General features: G+C 38.4%; 2 protein-coding genes across 4 annotated transcripts in view; both read left to right on the forward strand.

The window, feature by feature from the left end:
* srgap1a (SLIT-ROBO Rho GTPase activating protein 1a) overlaps positions 1–8901 on the forward strand; it is a 94236-nt gene extending 85335 nt beyond the window's left edge. For 2 of the 3 annotated variants that reach the window (XM_053235094.1, XM_026927122.3), the window contains exons 19-22: positions 91–271; positions 2232–2363; positions 4258–4612; positions 6086–8901. In XM_053235094.1, the coding sequence (XP_053091069.1) occupies positions 91–271; positions 2232–2363; positions 4258–4612; positions 6086–6439 (1022 nt within the window). In that variant the 3' untranslated portion in view covers positions 6440–8901. Of the gene's footprint in view, positions 1–90; positions 272–2231; positions 2364–4254; positions 4613–6085 lie in introns of all 3 variants that reach the window. The other variant, XM_026927121.3, reaches the window with a different exon arrangement.
* A 1917-nt stretch (positions 8902–10818) lies between these two features.
* LOC113534324 (protein mono-ADP-ribosyltransferase PARP12) lies at positions 10819–17081 on the forward strand. The gene is made up of 12 exons (XM_026927019.3): positions 10819–11324; positions 11581–11716; positions 11807–12104; positions 12196–12291; positions 13106–13238; positions 13346–13514; positions 13616–13736; positions 13830–13926; positions 15160–15235; positions 15408–15538; positions 15863–16014; positions 16284–17081. Exons 1-12 carry the CDS (start codon positions 11005–11007, stop codon positions 16562–16564), a joined length of 2010 nt encoding a protein of 669 aa, XP_026782820.1. The 5' UTR covers positions 10819–11004; the 3' UTR covers positions 16565–17081.

Consider the following 17081-nt stretch of genomic DNA (forward strand, 5'->3'; position numbering starts at 1 on the left):
TCAACCTGAATGAAAAAGTCCATGTGACATATTCTAACTTTCATTCTGGTTTCTATGTTTGAAATTAAATGTATTGTATCACCTGTGCAGAGGGCGAACCAATTGAAGCCATTGCCAAGTTCGACTACATGGGCCGCTCTTCACGTGAGCTGTCCTTCAAGAAGGGGGCGTCTCTGCTGCTGTACCAGCGTGCTTCGGAAGACTGGTGGGAGGGCAGACATAACGGCATCGACGGCTTGGTGCCTCACCAGTACATTGTAGTGCAGGACATGTGAGTATGACTTACTGTACATTAGCTCATACAGATGAACCACTTCTTCTCTCCAAAATCTATCGGAAAGCCTTCCTAGAAGAATGGAGGTTATTAGTTATTCTAACGGCAAAGGAGGACTAAATCTGGAATAGAATGTTCAAAATGCACATGAGTGTGATGGTCAGGTGTCCACAAACTTTTGGCCATATAGTGTAAATACTTTTAAACTTGAGTTTGAATATGATTGGTTGACTCTAAGAACAGTCACATGCCTCATTATAAAAGGGTATGCACACATATTGAACCATGATTTTGTATTTTTTTATTTTCTTTTCCCTCTTTAATTGTTTCTGTTTGTTTTTTGCTGGTTGATACATCACATTAAAGGTGGAAAAAGATCTGACATGATTTATCTTGGTTTCTTTTTTTTTTCACATCACAAAAACATGCATTTTAAAAAAAATGGTATGTAGACTTTTTTAATCCACTATATAGTATGATATGGTAAATTAGCTAGTAAGTCCTTTTGTTTGGACAGAGACTTCTAGGTTCAATCAGCTGTCATATTGATCAATTCCTCTGTCAGTCATTTATGCTTCTTACTAAGACTCTAAGCTTCCCAGGTTCTGGGAGAAATCCAAACTTGGCAAGTGAAGGATTCCCATTAGTAATACTGTTTCATGGGATTACTCAGAGCTAACCCCCCACTGGGTGTCCTCCCCTGGTTTGCTCATCTTGGCAGTGCTTAGACTGCTTTTTCACTCTCCTGTGAACTCTTCCTTTAACAAATCCCAAAGTCATGACAAATACTGCCTGGGCAACCTGTGCAGCATAATTGAGGTCTCATAGAGACACTGCCTGAGTAATGCCTGATCCTGAGCAAAGCCATGAGTGTTGATAATGACGTTGGGGTGAGAGAATTTATAGGCCAGCACAGGGCTGGAGGGAGTTGAAGGTGCAGAGGCAGACAGTGTCAGGCATTCTGTCCTGTAGAGAGATGGTTGGAGGGAAAGGAAGTCTGCAGGACAGCTCCCACACAGGCAGGATTTCCTTCCTCAAGCTCAGAGCCTGGAGTGACCTCAATCTAAATCTCATATGTAGCCTATTGCTGATTTAATGTGCTAGGTAACTAATAATACTGCACGCATGAGATTCGACTGATAAATTGGGTAATAGAAAGTAAATAATTTAGACCTCAGAAGATATCTCGTATTAATTTAGTATGCTGAGCAACTGATGACGCATGCATGCAATCTGCATAAGCTGTTTACTTGAGGTCTAAGCACCAATTTCTTTTTTAATATGTAAAACATCTTTTTTGTGAAGTTGTCTGGTTGTTTTTTTAGAATGACTGAGATTAAGTTTCACATTTATGGCATTTGGCAGACACCCTTATCTAGAGTAACTTACGAACTTTCATAAACAGTGTGGCCATCAGATGCCAATGAATCCTTTCTGGGTGGAGCTCAGGTGCTTTACTTGTTGTTACTCAAAAATGCTTTCATAGATTCTCATGAGACTTGAACAGGACCTGATTCTAAGGAAGTTAACAAAATTTGTGTGATGTTTGTCCAAAGGGATTGTGATAACATTTAAAATAACTTTCTCCAAAACTGCTTGTCTGATAGAACTGAAATTTTTTACTCTTCATTTTTGTGCCCATCAGTAAGGGATGATGAACAATTTTGACAGAGTTGTTCTGTGCAACAGTCAGCTGACTCTGATTTAATTAGCACATAGTTCAATAAGCAGTGTTGTAGCTATAGTGTAATGGCAATGTCAGGCCTACTTGTGAAGTAATGCTTGGACCCTGATGATCACCAGTTGTGGCCAATTTGTAATTGTATTTATTGTTTGTGTCACTCTAAGCTGTAAGACATTTTATAGGTTCAAGCAGTGCAGTACATGAGGACAGTAGGCTTCCAGTAAATAATGATGAAGCAGAGTTTTGATTCTCCTCCTGCGTGTTGTGTCTCAGGGACGATACCTTCTCAGACACTCTGAGTCAGAAGGCAGACAGCGAGGCGAGCAGTGGACACGGAGGAGATGAGAAGTGCTCCAGCAGAGATCTGACCTCTCCCGCAGACAGACCTGACGCATTCATCAGCAGGTGAGACACTAAAAACCTTCCCACAATAATGTTATACTTACACATCGCAGCTACCGATGTATCAGTGTATCTCCATTTCTCAATATATCAATCTTCAGCTGCAGAGCTCTAAGCCCCTTATGCAATATTTATACAAATATTTAATACAAAGTCCCTTAAAGCTCTCAACAAGACCCTAATCTAATACAATATTTATACCAAAAACTCCCAGTACACTAACACTAAATGGAGCAATGGCCCAGGATGTGCTTCCTCTCGTCTCACCTACCCCGCCCAACTGTATATCCTCTGAAATCTCATACAATGAGAGTCCAATAACAAGCATATAGTAATCAGATAGTCCCTGGTTCTTTCTACATGCCACTGAGTTCAGCTTTCACCATTTTTTTGTGGCCGTTGCACGTGTTCTATGTGTTTTAAATCATTTGGAGTTCAGAACACACTATCACATGAAAATGACCTTTATTTCTGCAGTCAGTCTTTTCCCTCGTTCTTTCTTGCAACAATGTCTCCTCACTTCTTCTAAATCATTTGCCACATTTGTCTTTATTTAGACTTTCTCGTCCTTCCGTGAGTGCAGTGAAGAACATGCTGTACTTCCTTCTAAAAACAAGAACTTGCTGCACCAAATAGCATGTAATGATAGTGATCAAATCATAACATATTTAGTTTAATGCAGTGATTGCTGGTAGACTCAGCAAGGAAAGTCAGTTAGAATGTACATTAGTAACAGCTTGACCGCTCCCACTTCTTCAGATAGTCTAGTCTGGTATGTCGGCTGTATCTAGCTTACTGTTTAATGTCAGTTCTTTCAGAAGTCACCCAGCTTTAGATACTTGCAGATCATTAGGCTGTGCGTTATAGAGTGTGAGCTTGTTTCTTCTGTTTGCTCAATTGAATGTAAACACTAAGGCAGTGTGTTTTGAGGCAGCAAGGGAGATTATGTGCAGTGTAGAGCGCGCTCTGCTGGTCATAATGCGTATTATCATGTTTTTGCCAGCCTGCCACTAACTTTGCAGTCAGGTGCAGATTTATTGGCACCCTTGATAAAGCTGTATAAAAGGTTTATGGAAAAATATTTGGTTAATTAGCTTCATCTCAGACTGGAAATGTGAGAGGTAGTAATAGTAATATAGCGAACAAAACATGTCATGCAGTTTTGCAAAAACATAATATTTTTACATCTGGCCTATAAATCATTTTTACATCTGTGCAATATAAATCAGCACATTAAAACCAGGGTATTGAAAGTTTCTCAGAAAATTAAGCAAGGATAACATACTCCATCAGAAAGAGACATATTATATCAGGTGACATTAACAATACTATCTACCCAGGTGTAAACGAGGAGGATTTTTTGGAGCCTATACAATTTATTATGTATTCATAAATATTGTCTGATATTGCACATCGATACTTGTTATTTTGTGCCTGATTGAGTTCTGTATATTTTTATAATTATGCTGTGTGATTCATTTTGGAGTTACCTGTATAACCTGACATTTTTCTCAGTAACGTGCCACCAAAGTTTATGGATATGATAAAGTTTAATGCAGCAACTGGTCAGTTGTTACCCATTTCAGCAGCATTATAATGTGTAAATTAAATGCACTCCAAAAAGCATGCATTTTTCATTATTATCTTTTCTTGTGCTAAGTCTGGTTCATCTTGACCCCTGTGACCATGATTTATCTTTGGGTACCACATGCCAGACTGAGTGCAAACAAAAATAATGAGCGGAAGTACTCATCTGAAGGTCAGACACAAGTAGAGAAGGGAGTGAAAACCATAAAATACAATAAAAAGGTTATTATGCATTAAATCAGGAATGTGAAAAGATTGCTGTTTATTGCCTTTTCTGTCACGATTATCTCTTTCTTACTTTCCCCAGTAGTCGTCACAGGAAGAGGAGTGACCCTCCGAATCGCAAGCCCCCAGGACGCCCCAGCGATGCCCACTGCATGGTCCATCCATCTCAAAGCCACGGTACTCATGGGAACCCAGCCCTCGGCTCACCTGTGCTAGGCCATTACAGCCCTCGTGAGGTAGTGCGTGGCAGAGGCCCGATAGTCACAGACAGTCCGGAGAGACGCAGGCGCACGGGTCACAGCGGCCTCACAGGCCACAGCAGCCTCACCAACATCAGTCGTCATGAGTCTCTGAAGAAGATGGAGAGCCCCCCGATCCGCAGATCCACTTCCTCAGGCCAGTACATGGCTAGGGGTCTGGACCCGGAAAGCATCGCACAGGTCAGCGAGTGGCGGCATCCCTCACACCACGCCCTGTAACACAGTCAGTGACTGCCTCCTGCTCCTAACACCCACGTCCTCTTAAAATGTTCTGGCTTTAAGGCGAATGGATCCGTGTCATAAAGTTTTGCCAATCATACAAAGGGCGTCATGAGTGAACTGATTAACTCATGAAGGTCTTCAAAGTCCATTCACCTTGACTACTATTAGTTAGGGATGGGAAAAATGATTGATTCTTAGATGCTTCATGATCCTCTATTGATTGCACACAAAATGTCATAACTGGACTTTTATATAGGCTTATGTTTTTAAATAAGTAGTAGTCAAAACATTCTGATAAAATTATAGATTAGATTTAGTATTTGAATGCTTTAAAATGTTAATGAGCACTATATATTTTACTGCCACAGACGAAAATTAGCTGTAACACCACACTATTGCTGTGTTTCAAATGTCACACTTTGCACATTTGATAGATGTGAGTGAAATGTACTGCTCTATTAATAACCAGCATCCAAAAAACAATCAGCCGTATCTAAAACTCATTTTCACTCAGGGATGTCACACAGTGAGGCTGAATCCCAAGTGGCTTCAAGTGGTCTCAAGTGACAAAAAAAATGAGACAATGAATCCTAACATAATTGGCATATTTCTTGGCATATTTTATACTCTTTCTGTACATGATGGAATGAGGGTCATTTGGCCAAAACATTTAGGAAATGCTTGTTTTGATAGACTTTTATACTGAAGTTTGTAGTGAAAGACCTAATGCACAAAAATCTTATTCACAGTAGATGAAAACGATGATATAATCAGGCACATACTGAGAAATGGCAAATAAAATATCAAGATGCATTAAGACAGCATGTATAATCACATCATTGCAACTGAAATCAAGTTGAATCCTCAAGTCGGGTAAGATTCCCAACCTACCACTGATGGGCATTATTACTGATTCACACAGTGTTCAGTTCAGTCAGTTCAGTGTTATTCTTTGTTGGTGGTATCTGGTGCAGTATGTGCTGTGGATTTCACACACAAAAAAAGTTACATGGAGCTGGTGCTGTTTGACAGGCAGTAGGGGGTGTGGTGTCTGTCAAGTCATGCTGTATAATAAGCTCTGGCTCTTGGTGGGCTCTTATTAGCATCTCAGTAATGAGAGAAAAATGGTGCTGAGAACATTGTCAAGCTCCAGCAGCAGCTACAAATGACAGCAGCACAGTTCAGCAAGAGCACACACACACACACACACACACACACACACACACACACACTCACTCACTCAAACAGACTATCATCTAGAAACACATAACAATTCATATTTATATGACTGTCTCGAATCTCTATATATTGCATTGTTTTGCAAAATAATGAGGAGACATTATAGTGTAGTCACTGTAACTTTACCTGATTTATTATAGTGTGCTGTGTGCCATTTGTCTCATTCCTTCTTTTCTTTGTCTCTCTCACTAGGACATAGAGGAGACAATGAACACGGCTCTGAATGAGCTGCGTGAGCTGGAGAGACAGAGCTCAGCTAAGCACGCCCCTGACGTGGTTCTGGACACGCTGGAGCAGATGAAGAACTCTCCGACTACAGCGGGCAGCTCTGCTGAGTCTGTGAATCGTCACCCGCTCCGTCGCAGCACCAGCTCCTCCAGCGACGCCATGAGCACCTTCAAACCCGCCGTAGCCCCGCGAATGGGCGTGCAGCTCAAACCCCCGGCTCTCCGTCCCAAGCCCATGGTGGCACTGCCTAAGGGGGGTACAGCTCAGGCTTCAGCATCACCACCCCAGGATCCTCTCGACAAGTCCTGCACCATGTGAACCAATCACAGCTCAGCAGTGGGAGTTTTTTGTTGATTTAAATGGACTGCTTTTTATCTGTTACATCTCGATATTCTACATCTGGACTGGACTGAAGAACCTACTGTTCCTCTGTTCCATTGCTATAAACAGAACAAGTGCTGATCATCAGCCTGGAGGGATGTTTAAGCTTCTGTACATGTACTACTAATAATTTCACAGGTCAATAATAAACTGTAACAGACAGCAGAACTTTGTTTAAACATGTTTACTTGCCTAAAGGATTTTAAACTTTCTTTCTGCATTGAAATGTGAACCATTCTCCTGTGTGGTCTGCATTAGAAGCCACTCTTTGATCCAGTTTTGGTGCAAAACACAAAACAGTCACAGCGTATAGAACGTGTTCACGTGACATGAGTCTGATCATTTCTTGCATGTATATAGACCAGGTTAATTTCTAATGTAATTCTCAGTATGAATAGATAAGGAAACTATAACTAGGTTAAGCAACTGTATTATAAAAGAAAGCAACAAATCACAAAGGCTTCCTGCGTGGTTAGAATAATTTGTTCATAGTTTACATCTAGTAGAGAAATGCTAAATGTGAATAATACAGGAACAAAGCAGGGTTTTTCGTTTCTTAGTTTACAGCCTCAGGATTGTGTGAAATTTCATTTCTTTCGTCTCAAACGGACCTGAGCCTACAGCTAATCAGTTACTAAGCAATGAATGTGGTTTACTTGTAACAAAGCAGCACTGCCGCATGAAAAACTAACCCTGTCTTTGGTGGTGTCTCAAAAAAAGCTGCTAATTCCTTGTTCTGAAAAGCAGTTGCAGTTTTTTTAGACCAAGAGAAGTAGTGTATGCAAGGCTTTACTTTGAATATTATATTTTTGATAGTAACAATAGTAATATGTATATACACAGATATCACCAATGAAAGTAGAATGATTCGAGTAATAAAACAGTGGTTTCTGATTTTTCTTTTTTTATTTTTTTAGTTTAATACATCCAGTAATATTACTATCACCATGAGTCGAATATAGAACAGTAGACTGAGGAGTGCAAGTGTGAAAGATTTAGCTTTTTCATAAGTTTTTGTTATTAATAGAAAAACCCCTGTGTATTCTGCACAGCTAATCAGAATCAAATGTCTCTTTAGCCATTATGATATGGTTATAAATTGTCCAGTTTAGCTGCCAGAAACAACTCCATTATGCGTTAATCCACACTACTGCTCTTACAGACGGTACAGAACTTCATTGTTCAAAAATCTCTCAGATTTCTACATATAGAGCATGAAGTATGATACTTTTTAGTTATGATATGCAAAAAGCTTTTATTAAGTCTTAAAAAAAAGACTCAAGGCAATATTTCTGTAATTTCACCAAACAAAGGCATGAAGCCAATAGCCATGGACTCTCTGACTGTTATTATAAAATGTCAATGTTATCATCCTTATTGCTACATGTGGTGTGCAAGTGTGGGGGCCAACCTGCCTCAGTCCGTGCTCTAGATCAGTGAACTGCCTAATATTTAAATAATATGTAAAAGCTCTCAGCATCTTAGAAGCCTTTTTTAATGATCTTAACTATGAAATGTATTGAAAGCAGTTGCATCATGCAGATTTCACTGTAAATGTGTAGCAGCTGGTCCCAATTGTACAGTTCAATATACAGAGTGACCACTGAGATTGAAAATGTAGTTAAATTGCACATAACAAAACTGGCATTTGCAAATTGGGCAGATTTTACATATAGTGACTACACTAAAACAATGTCGGCAAATGGGACGGAATGGTGTGTGTGTGTGTGTGTGTTATATTAATAATCATAAATCATATGCTTATACTGAATTTTAATATACAACAGTGGACCATCTGTTGAACCAGTGTTGTCAGGAAATAAGTAACACTTGTTGCTAATATTTCATATTGTATTTTAAACATGATTTTGCCTTTTGAATGACTAACTGTTAAATTGTAATGATAACATTTTAATGTAGGTTCTCTTTTTTGTAATAAGGCATACAGTGCATTGCAGACAGAACTTGCTTTATTAGAGAGTGTATTTGTTTCAGGGTTTATTCCTGGATTTATCTCTCCACAGGTGTACAGTATCAGACTGCTGTTATATCAATGTGGCAATGTTCATCTGTAGTATGGACTTGTGAAAGTGCCTTTAAAAGCCGTTTTAGAGGAGCTTCAAGCCAATATCCTCTGTGCTGTCATGCTCATCTTTCATACCTGTGCAGTACATAGGAAAAGACAGTGAATGCTTTATTGAACAGTAGAAGTAATTCGATAAATATACTGCTTATTCATTGTGACATTGCACTTTTCTGTATAAGACTGTATATATGGCATGCAACATTCTAACAAGTTATGGAGCTTTTTTTTTTTTTTTAATTTAGTTTTATTTTATTTGGGCAGATACACTGCTCTGTATCATGTCTTTCTAATAAAGAACATAGTTTGATCAGCATGTTCTTGTCCTGTATGGTTGTACGTGCTTGATAGACCATTAGGAATTAGACAGTATGCAAAATGGACTTTCAGACACTAAATGGAGTGGCTACACAAAAGCAGACAAAAGAAAGCAAGTGTGCTTTGGCTCATTGTCCTCTTGAGACATGTATGTTTGCCCTAAATGCAGATGTCTGTTCAAAATTACCAAGAGAGAGAATTTTGGTGATGGATAAAAATAGACAGTGATTCCTGTGAGCCTGATTTGAAGAAAAAAACAAACTTCTATGACTCTGTGATTAGTAAATGAATAACAAAGGATAGGATTTGTATGATTTAGTATGCCGAACAGCTTTTGATACAATTATATAAGAATTTGTAGAAATAATTTAGTCTAATGAAAGGTTACTGCATATAATAAACTGATCTGTAAATAATCAGTAAAAAAAAACACCATATGAACATTCAGCCTAATTATATAAACTGATGTTCCTAATGTCTTTTATGTTTGATTTCTTGTAAATAACTAATTGCTCTCCTAATCGTAAATCTATACAGAAGGAAAAAATGTTTTCAAAATCATATTGGGATCAATACCAAGGAATAACAACAGAAGGGACAATAGGGTGGGATTCATCAAATTAATGATTAATGGTTAATGATTCATTTCAAATGACTGTAGATTGCACTGACATGCTACCTGTGTATTTAAAAAAAATTCTAATTCATAGGCAGATTGTTATAGAAATGTATATTTTCTATTATTATTATTATTATTATTATTATTATTGTTATATCACCAGGAGGTGGTGTCATAGCACAAGCTGTCTCATGTGTGGAGTGTAGTAGTTCCAGCAGTTACGAAGTGTTGACATTGTTTCTAACAGGAACTGTTTGTGTATCCAGGAACACAAAAAACATGGTTACAGAACATGGTTCTGTAATTTTGCATTTTGTCAACACAGCAACTTACACATACAACCAGTTTGACTGCCACGTATAAGGCAGGTGATGATGTACATGGGCACATTTCTCTAAAGTGGGAATACAATATGAAGGAGGCATTAATTGTGTCAGTCAAACAAAACACAGCTACAGGAGACTGAGTGAAAGCAGTAGCCCAGGTTTTGGTACAATTACAGTGGTGGCTCATCCATAGGAACAGGTGGAGAAAAGCCCAACCAGATACACTATATAGCAGAAAGTTTGTGGACACCTGACCATCACACCCTCATGTGCTTCTGAACATCCCATTTCAGATTTCGTTAAATTATTTATAAATATGTATATTTTAATATATGTATAAATATAAAATATATATATGTGTGTGTGTGTGTGTGTGTGTGTGTGTGTGTGACCCACTGAGCTTTTACAATAGTTATTATTATCAGAACTTTATCAAAGTGGCGTGAGAAATGGGTGTAGTCGAGGGCTGAGGTTCACGCATGCGCAACAGATTTCACTTGGGAATTTAGTTACATAATGCTTATTCAGTGAGCAAAACCTTTTGCAAACATATTTCTGGCAGTGTATTTCTACATTTTATTTATTTATTTGTTTGTTTGTTTGTTCCAAATAAAGTATAGTTGGAGTAAGCTTAAAGCTATGAAACTAAAAATTATGAAACTCACTCATGAAACTCGGCTCTTTAATTAATGAACTAAAAACACAGATTGTGCCTGAAGAAAAATGAATCATATCGCTTGTCTAAACAAGCCAGAATCCCAAATATCTACGATGTAGTGCACTTGTTAGAAATAGTGTGCATTTGGGATTCAGCCTCAGTGCCACTGGACTTCTTCTCGGTTTCATTTCCTGAAAAATCCGCTGCTGTTGGACGCGTCTGGGTTGCCAGATTGTGCCGAAAAAAATCCACCTCTAACTTTTTACAATTATCTTAATATTAAAATTAGAATCTAGATTTACTTGCACTTAAATATTTATTAAAGCAAACTCTGTGATGATTAATAGAGAAAGCTGTGAATCTATGCTTATAGACTGTTGTCATTGATCGAGTTGAGTGAAATCTGGCAACCCTGTTAAAAAGGCTGTCACACTTACAGTACTGTGACGGTGTCCTGCAGTTAATAACCGAGACACTGAACAGTTTCTACTCCACACCATGTCAAATGCAGTATCATCATATATGTTCCAGGCAGTTTGTCAGCATGGAGGCAGTTTGGATTTTAAAACTTTGGAGCAGATCTTGCGGAAACGGTTCACAGTAGCAGATGAAGTGCTTCGAGAAGATGTGTGTGATGTGGACAGGCTGCTGGTGGTGGAAGGCAGTGAGAGAAGAGCAGACATGGAGCTTTTCAGTGCTGACACTGTGATCATCGCTAAAACCCCTCTGAGAGTTTGTCAGACACTCCCTGGCCAGTGTGCTGGCTGTGAAACTCTGCACCTTTGCAGGTATCTGGTTTGTGGGAACTGCAGGTTCAGGTGAGTAAATAGAGTCCACAGAGAGGAAATCTGTTAGTAGCTCTGATTGTTAAAACTCTTCAGGTTTCACTTCTGACCCTTGTCAGGATCAAATAAGATCCTACAGGACAAAATTTAAAAGTTTAAGTTTAAAAGAATCACTGTGTCCATTAAGATTCTAAAATCTTAAAATCATATACGATCCTGAAGGATAAACTGAAATTCCAATAGGATTTTTTGACAAGGGGAAGTTTTAGAAACCATCATTTTCTTATAGGGAAAAATGCAAAAACTCCCACGCCTTGGATTCCTCTCATAACTCAGCACTCCTGCGCAAAGTGGGACTCCAGCAACTCGGACAGTCTGCACTTTTCCAGCTATTGCTGCAGAATGACCCCTACCTCCTGCCAGAGGTCAGTGACAGACATCAAGTACACAACATGTGTTTATCTGATCAAACCAAGTGGTCATAATTTTTTGACTCATATTGTGCATGGATTTAGGTTTGCACCCATTATAATAAGGGGAATGGAGAACATGGAGGCTGTAGGTATCAGGCGTCCTGCACCAACCTGCACGTCTGCCAGCACTTCCTACAGGATGACTGTAAATTCGGTGCTGCCTGCAAAAGAGCTCATTCATTTGATGCCACTGCTGTCAAAATTCTTAATGGCAGAGGACTCAGCCCAGAAAACATCAACAACTTCCGCAAATTTTACAAAAACAGGTTTTTGATCTGTTCTTCTAAGGAAAAACCACCTGGCCCACATCATCTGGCTAAAACAGTCAGTCCTGAACCAGGTTAGAACTAGATGGCCTTGGGCTTCAGCTTGATTAATATTTCTTCTCATGGTTTTTGTTAGAATCTCATTCTAATCTTTTGTTTATTCAGTATCTTTGGCTGCTGGAGAAAGTCCAAAGCCTGCAAACGAACCTGACCCAAATGAGATTTGCCTTTTCTTCATTCGCAGAGGTTGCAGCTTTAAAGGTATTGCACAGATCAGTAGATACTGTGGGATTTGCTGAATGATAGAAACTACCTATTTACATTGTGTTACTCACTTTCCATTGTCATTATTCACTCTGACTTAGGTTTATTTGCAAATTAGTACTTTGAAAATTTTAGAAAATAGTAAATTTTCGTAAAATTTATATTTGTTGTAAATTATATGTACCCAGTGAGCACTGACTGACCAGAGATGCCCATGTACATACATAATTGGGCCAGTCTGTTCTGATTTATATTTGCCCACAAAAAGCAGTTTTTGATTGCAAATCATGATGTTAATTAACAGAATGAATGTCAATGCTTAACTGTTATGATGTCAATGCTTAACTGTTATGATTATTAATGACTATTCATATATGACTCATACATTTACTCATGTGATAATAATCAATACATGTATTCATTTATCATTATTGAAGCATTAGAACTAATATTTCTGGACCATAAAATGGTAACACTTTAATTTAAATCAGGACCCAAAATATCTTACTGTCATCCCAGTCCCTTCACATGTTTGAGAATCCCCATGATCAGAGATGGAGGGAATGTAAGTGTGACTAAAAATGGTTCATATTTATAACAAGAATTATACTTTAAAACATACTTTGTATTGCTCAAAATAACTACTATAACAAAATAACAGTCACCCTAGTTTAAGTATATATAATATAGTTTATGTTGATTAGAGAAAATGTGTCGTGCACATAAAATATTTTTAGTATTGTTCCACTTTCTCACTTAGTAAACTTATTATATTATATTGTTTGTCTTTTTTGTTTTTTGATCTTTTTAGATAAGTGTGTCCGTGTTCATTACCACTTGCCATATAAATGGCAGGTTTTAGATAAGAATGGACAAACATGGAAAGACTTGCCAAATGGAGAGGTAATTGAGGGAGCCTTCTGTAATCCAGCTAATGAAGTGAGGTAAACACTGATCTTTTATTCTGAAGTAGTTGCATATGCATTTAAGTGCAAAAAGCCAAATTTAAGTGTAAAAATATTAACACTAAATGGTGAAATTAAACTCTTAGTCCAGGGCCTGAGACTGTCAACTTCATCTCCATGACATGTGGAGGGAGACAAGTTCGTCGTCTGTCCACAGCATCGTCTGTTACCAAACCCCCTAACTTCATCCTGACCACTGAGTGGCTCTGGTACTGGAAAAATGAAAAAGAACAATGGATTGAATATGGACAGGGGGTCAGTGACTTTCCTTCCAGTCCGTAACTGGGACTGAGTGGTAGTTCGTAATATATTTTTCAGTAATTGAACTCAACACGACATGATGTCATTGTCTACAGATGGATGCACAGCTGGCCACTCCTCTCACCTCTCAGACCCTAGAGAACGTTTACCAGTCGGATCCGCAGAGTGAAATCCCTGTCAGTTCTGAGAAACATACATACATGCTGTACTTGAAAGGTAACCCAAGCAGGATATTCTCTCTATTCTATCATTGCTGTATTATAAAATGCATATATGCTCAGTTTCTGTTGTGGTATATTTGATTTGCAGACATGTATCAGCAAAACATTCTGTACCAAACAAAAAGAGCGATTCGGAGGAGGCCACGATTTGTCTCTGCTCTAGAGGTTGAGAGCAAGCTAAAAAGGTATCAGGCTAAAACTGACTGAATCACTGTTGTTGTGATACATATTCACAGATGCTCAATTTTAGCCTATATGAAGTGATCTGATGCAATATCACAAGACGAAGGCTTAACCAACATTAGAGCAATCTTAGTTAAAGTTTTGAGTAAGCGTTTGCCTCAGGATAAGGACCAAATGAAGTGTCGGTATCATCTTAAAGCTGAAAAATTGGAATAAATCATTCATCTTTAGTAGCCACTTTGTACTGGTCAGAATCGTGGTGGATCTGGAATCTATCCTGGCAACACAGGGCATGAGGGACCATGCACGAACATCACACACTCATTCACACCTAGGGGCAATTTAGCATAGCCAGTCTACCTACCTGCATGCTTTTGGACAGTGGGAGGGAATTGGAGAATCCAGATGAAACCCACATAGACACTGAGAGAACGTGCTGCTCCAAGTATACTCTACACAGACAGTAACCCGAGCGCAGGATCGAACTGGAGACACTGGATCCACTTCAGTTCAATTCATAAGTCAATAAGTAATTTTGTTAGATGTGTCAGAATCAGCTGTTACACTGAAAGAAGCCAAAGCTTGTCACTGAGTTTAGCAATAGCAAATAATCTTATAAACCTTGATGTGATGCGTGTGCCTCATCCTGTCTCACCCTCTGCTGTTGTGGATGATATCACATGAATACCCTAAAGATCTGCACTTTCCAAAAACTGCTTTTCACCCTTTCTTCAGTGGTTAATCTTACATGGATATTGTAGATTTGCATCTAAGAGCTGCTGCTGTAATCAAACATACTGTTCTGTGCTGATCGCAGGACTCAAAAATATACATATTCACAATATGCTCATAATGAACATCCTTTCAACATACTTACTACTGTTTGACTTTATAGTTGCAGAAGAGTGAAGCTTTATAATCCCACTAACCAGTGGCCCTCAGAAGAGGATTCCCTTTTGAATTTGCTTTCTCTCAAAGCTTCCTCCTCATGTTGTCTCAGGGAGTCTTTTCTTGCCACGGTCACCTCTGATTTGTTTATTAGGGATCTGAATCTACATCCAGATTTCTGTAAAGCTGAATAGTGAATTATGTCTATTATTAAAAGTGCTATACAAATAAAATTCTATTTAATGAAACCGTGTAAGACAACAATAGTAAATGACCATATATCTCTCATATAGATGTTAAGGGTGATATAAACACAAGTCTTTCTTTTGTGCGTGTTTTCTTCATAGTGAAAGCTCCAGCTCCTCCTCTGTGGCAGTTCCTGCTCACTGGGATAAAGGAGCTTTACCCAGTTTCTCCTACAAGGTACACATCATGTGTTGTTTTATTTCTGGCTATGCTATGATTCCAAGCTTTGTGTTGTTAGCGTACTGTTCTGCTTAGTGGCTTATTTATTGAGTGATTGCTGTTCCCTACTGCTTCAGTATCCTTAATTGTGGTTTACAAATAGTACAGTAACTTGAACTTTGGTTGCCAGCTGGTTCCCTTATCTAGGACAGACGCTGAATTCCTCATGGTAGAGAAGCTCTTTAAACAGACCATGCCAAAGTACAACGTCACCAGCATTGAGAGGAACCAGAACAGCTCTTTATGGAAAGTTTTCCAGTGGTAAGGTCTACCTTGCCTACCTTGAGTCATGAATTGTTATCAAAGAACATTATTTTAACAAGGTCACTGCACTCTGAGAATGCTTGAGAAACACATTTACCTACTCAACATTGTTAGCATACTTAACAATACCAGTGCCAATGTACTATTTATGACACAGATGAAACGTAGAACTTGAATGTGTGTGTTGTGAATACAGTTTTATTTCACTGTTTCATTTCCCCACTGTGAAAAGCTTAACATCTTCACTGCTCCTTGGATGGAGTCTAGTGCAGTATAAGTCTAGTCTATACTCCAACTGCACATTATGAATCTTCTTTTCAGGCAGAAAGAGCAGATGAAAGAGCGGAATGGAGGGAGAGATGTGGATGAGAAACTCTTGTTTCACGGCACACAGCAGTCTCTAATAGAGGTCATCTGTGAGCAGAACTTTGACTGGAGGATTTGTGGGGTGAATGGCACGTTATATGGAAAAGGTGAGAGCAAATGAATAAGTAATTATTGCTCTGTATAGAATATTATTAATAGTTTTAAATGATTATATATTGTAGACCAGTTCCAAAATGTATTTTTTTTTCATGTTCAAGTATGTTATATGCAGCACAAATAAATACAGGTATGCAGACTGTTTTGAGTATAAAATACATTTGGTGTCAGAATCATTTTAAATCACATTTAATAAGGCAGTGCACACTTAAAGTTTTATTTTTCTCAGCATCAGTGTGTTTTTTTGTTTCTTACTCAGGTAGTTATTTTGCCAGAGATGCCTCCTACTCTGATCAATACTCTCAGTCTGCAGACAGCAGCAAAAAGATGTTTGTGGCACGGGTTCTGGTGGGTCACTACACCAGGGGCCACAGCAGCTTTGTCCGTCCTCCGCCTAAATCCATGGGCAAAGGCTTCTATGACAGCTGTGTGGACAACTGCAGCAATCCAAGCATTTTTGTTGTCTTTGAGAAGTACCAGATTTACCCTGAATTCATAATAGAATATGCTCCTGAGGAATCCAAATGTTTGATTTCATAAATATTTGTAGCGTATCATATTTTATTTGATTGAAAGTATGGAATATAAAGCACATACTGTATAATGAAGGAATTAAAAACTTATTTAATACACTTTTCTTATAGCTGCAATATTACAACAATCATAGATGTGGAATGGATGTTGGAAACCAATGGCATGAGTATTATACGATTTAAAAGCATATGTGCGGATGCATTTGTGCTGTAAAGATGAAGGAAGATGACTTATACTTTTCTTGTTGGGATGATAAGCTTTAGCAACAAAAACACTATGGATTGTGTCATAAACTTGGTAGTGAATTTTATTTGCCCTGAAGAGTTTACTCAGCAAAACCCACCCAAATTATGTCCTCATTGTATTTTGTCTCTCAGTTGTATACATTTAAAACTTGACTCCAGATACTCCAGGTACTTGAATGCATATGAAAGACATATTGTTTTGGGCTTTTATGTCAATTTATACATTTATACTAGTTAGAGGGTTAGTTTTATAGATCAAATTGAAGATTGATTGTTAT

The sequence above is a fragment of the Pangasianodon hypophthalmus genome, chromosome 6, assembly GCF_027358585.1.
Source record: "Pangasianodon hypophthalmus isolate fPanHyp1 chromosome 6, fPanHyp1.pri, whole genome shotgun sequence".
NCBI classification, from domain to species: domain Eukaryota; kingdom Metazoa; phylum Chordata; class Actinopteri; order Siluriformes; family Pangasiidae; genus Pangasianodon; species Pangasianodon hypophthalmus.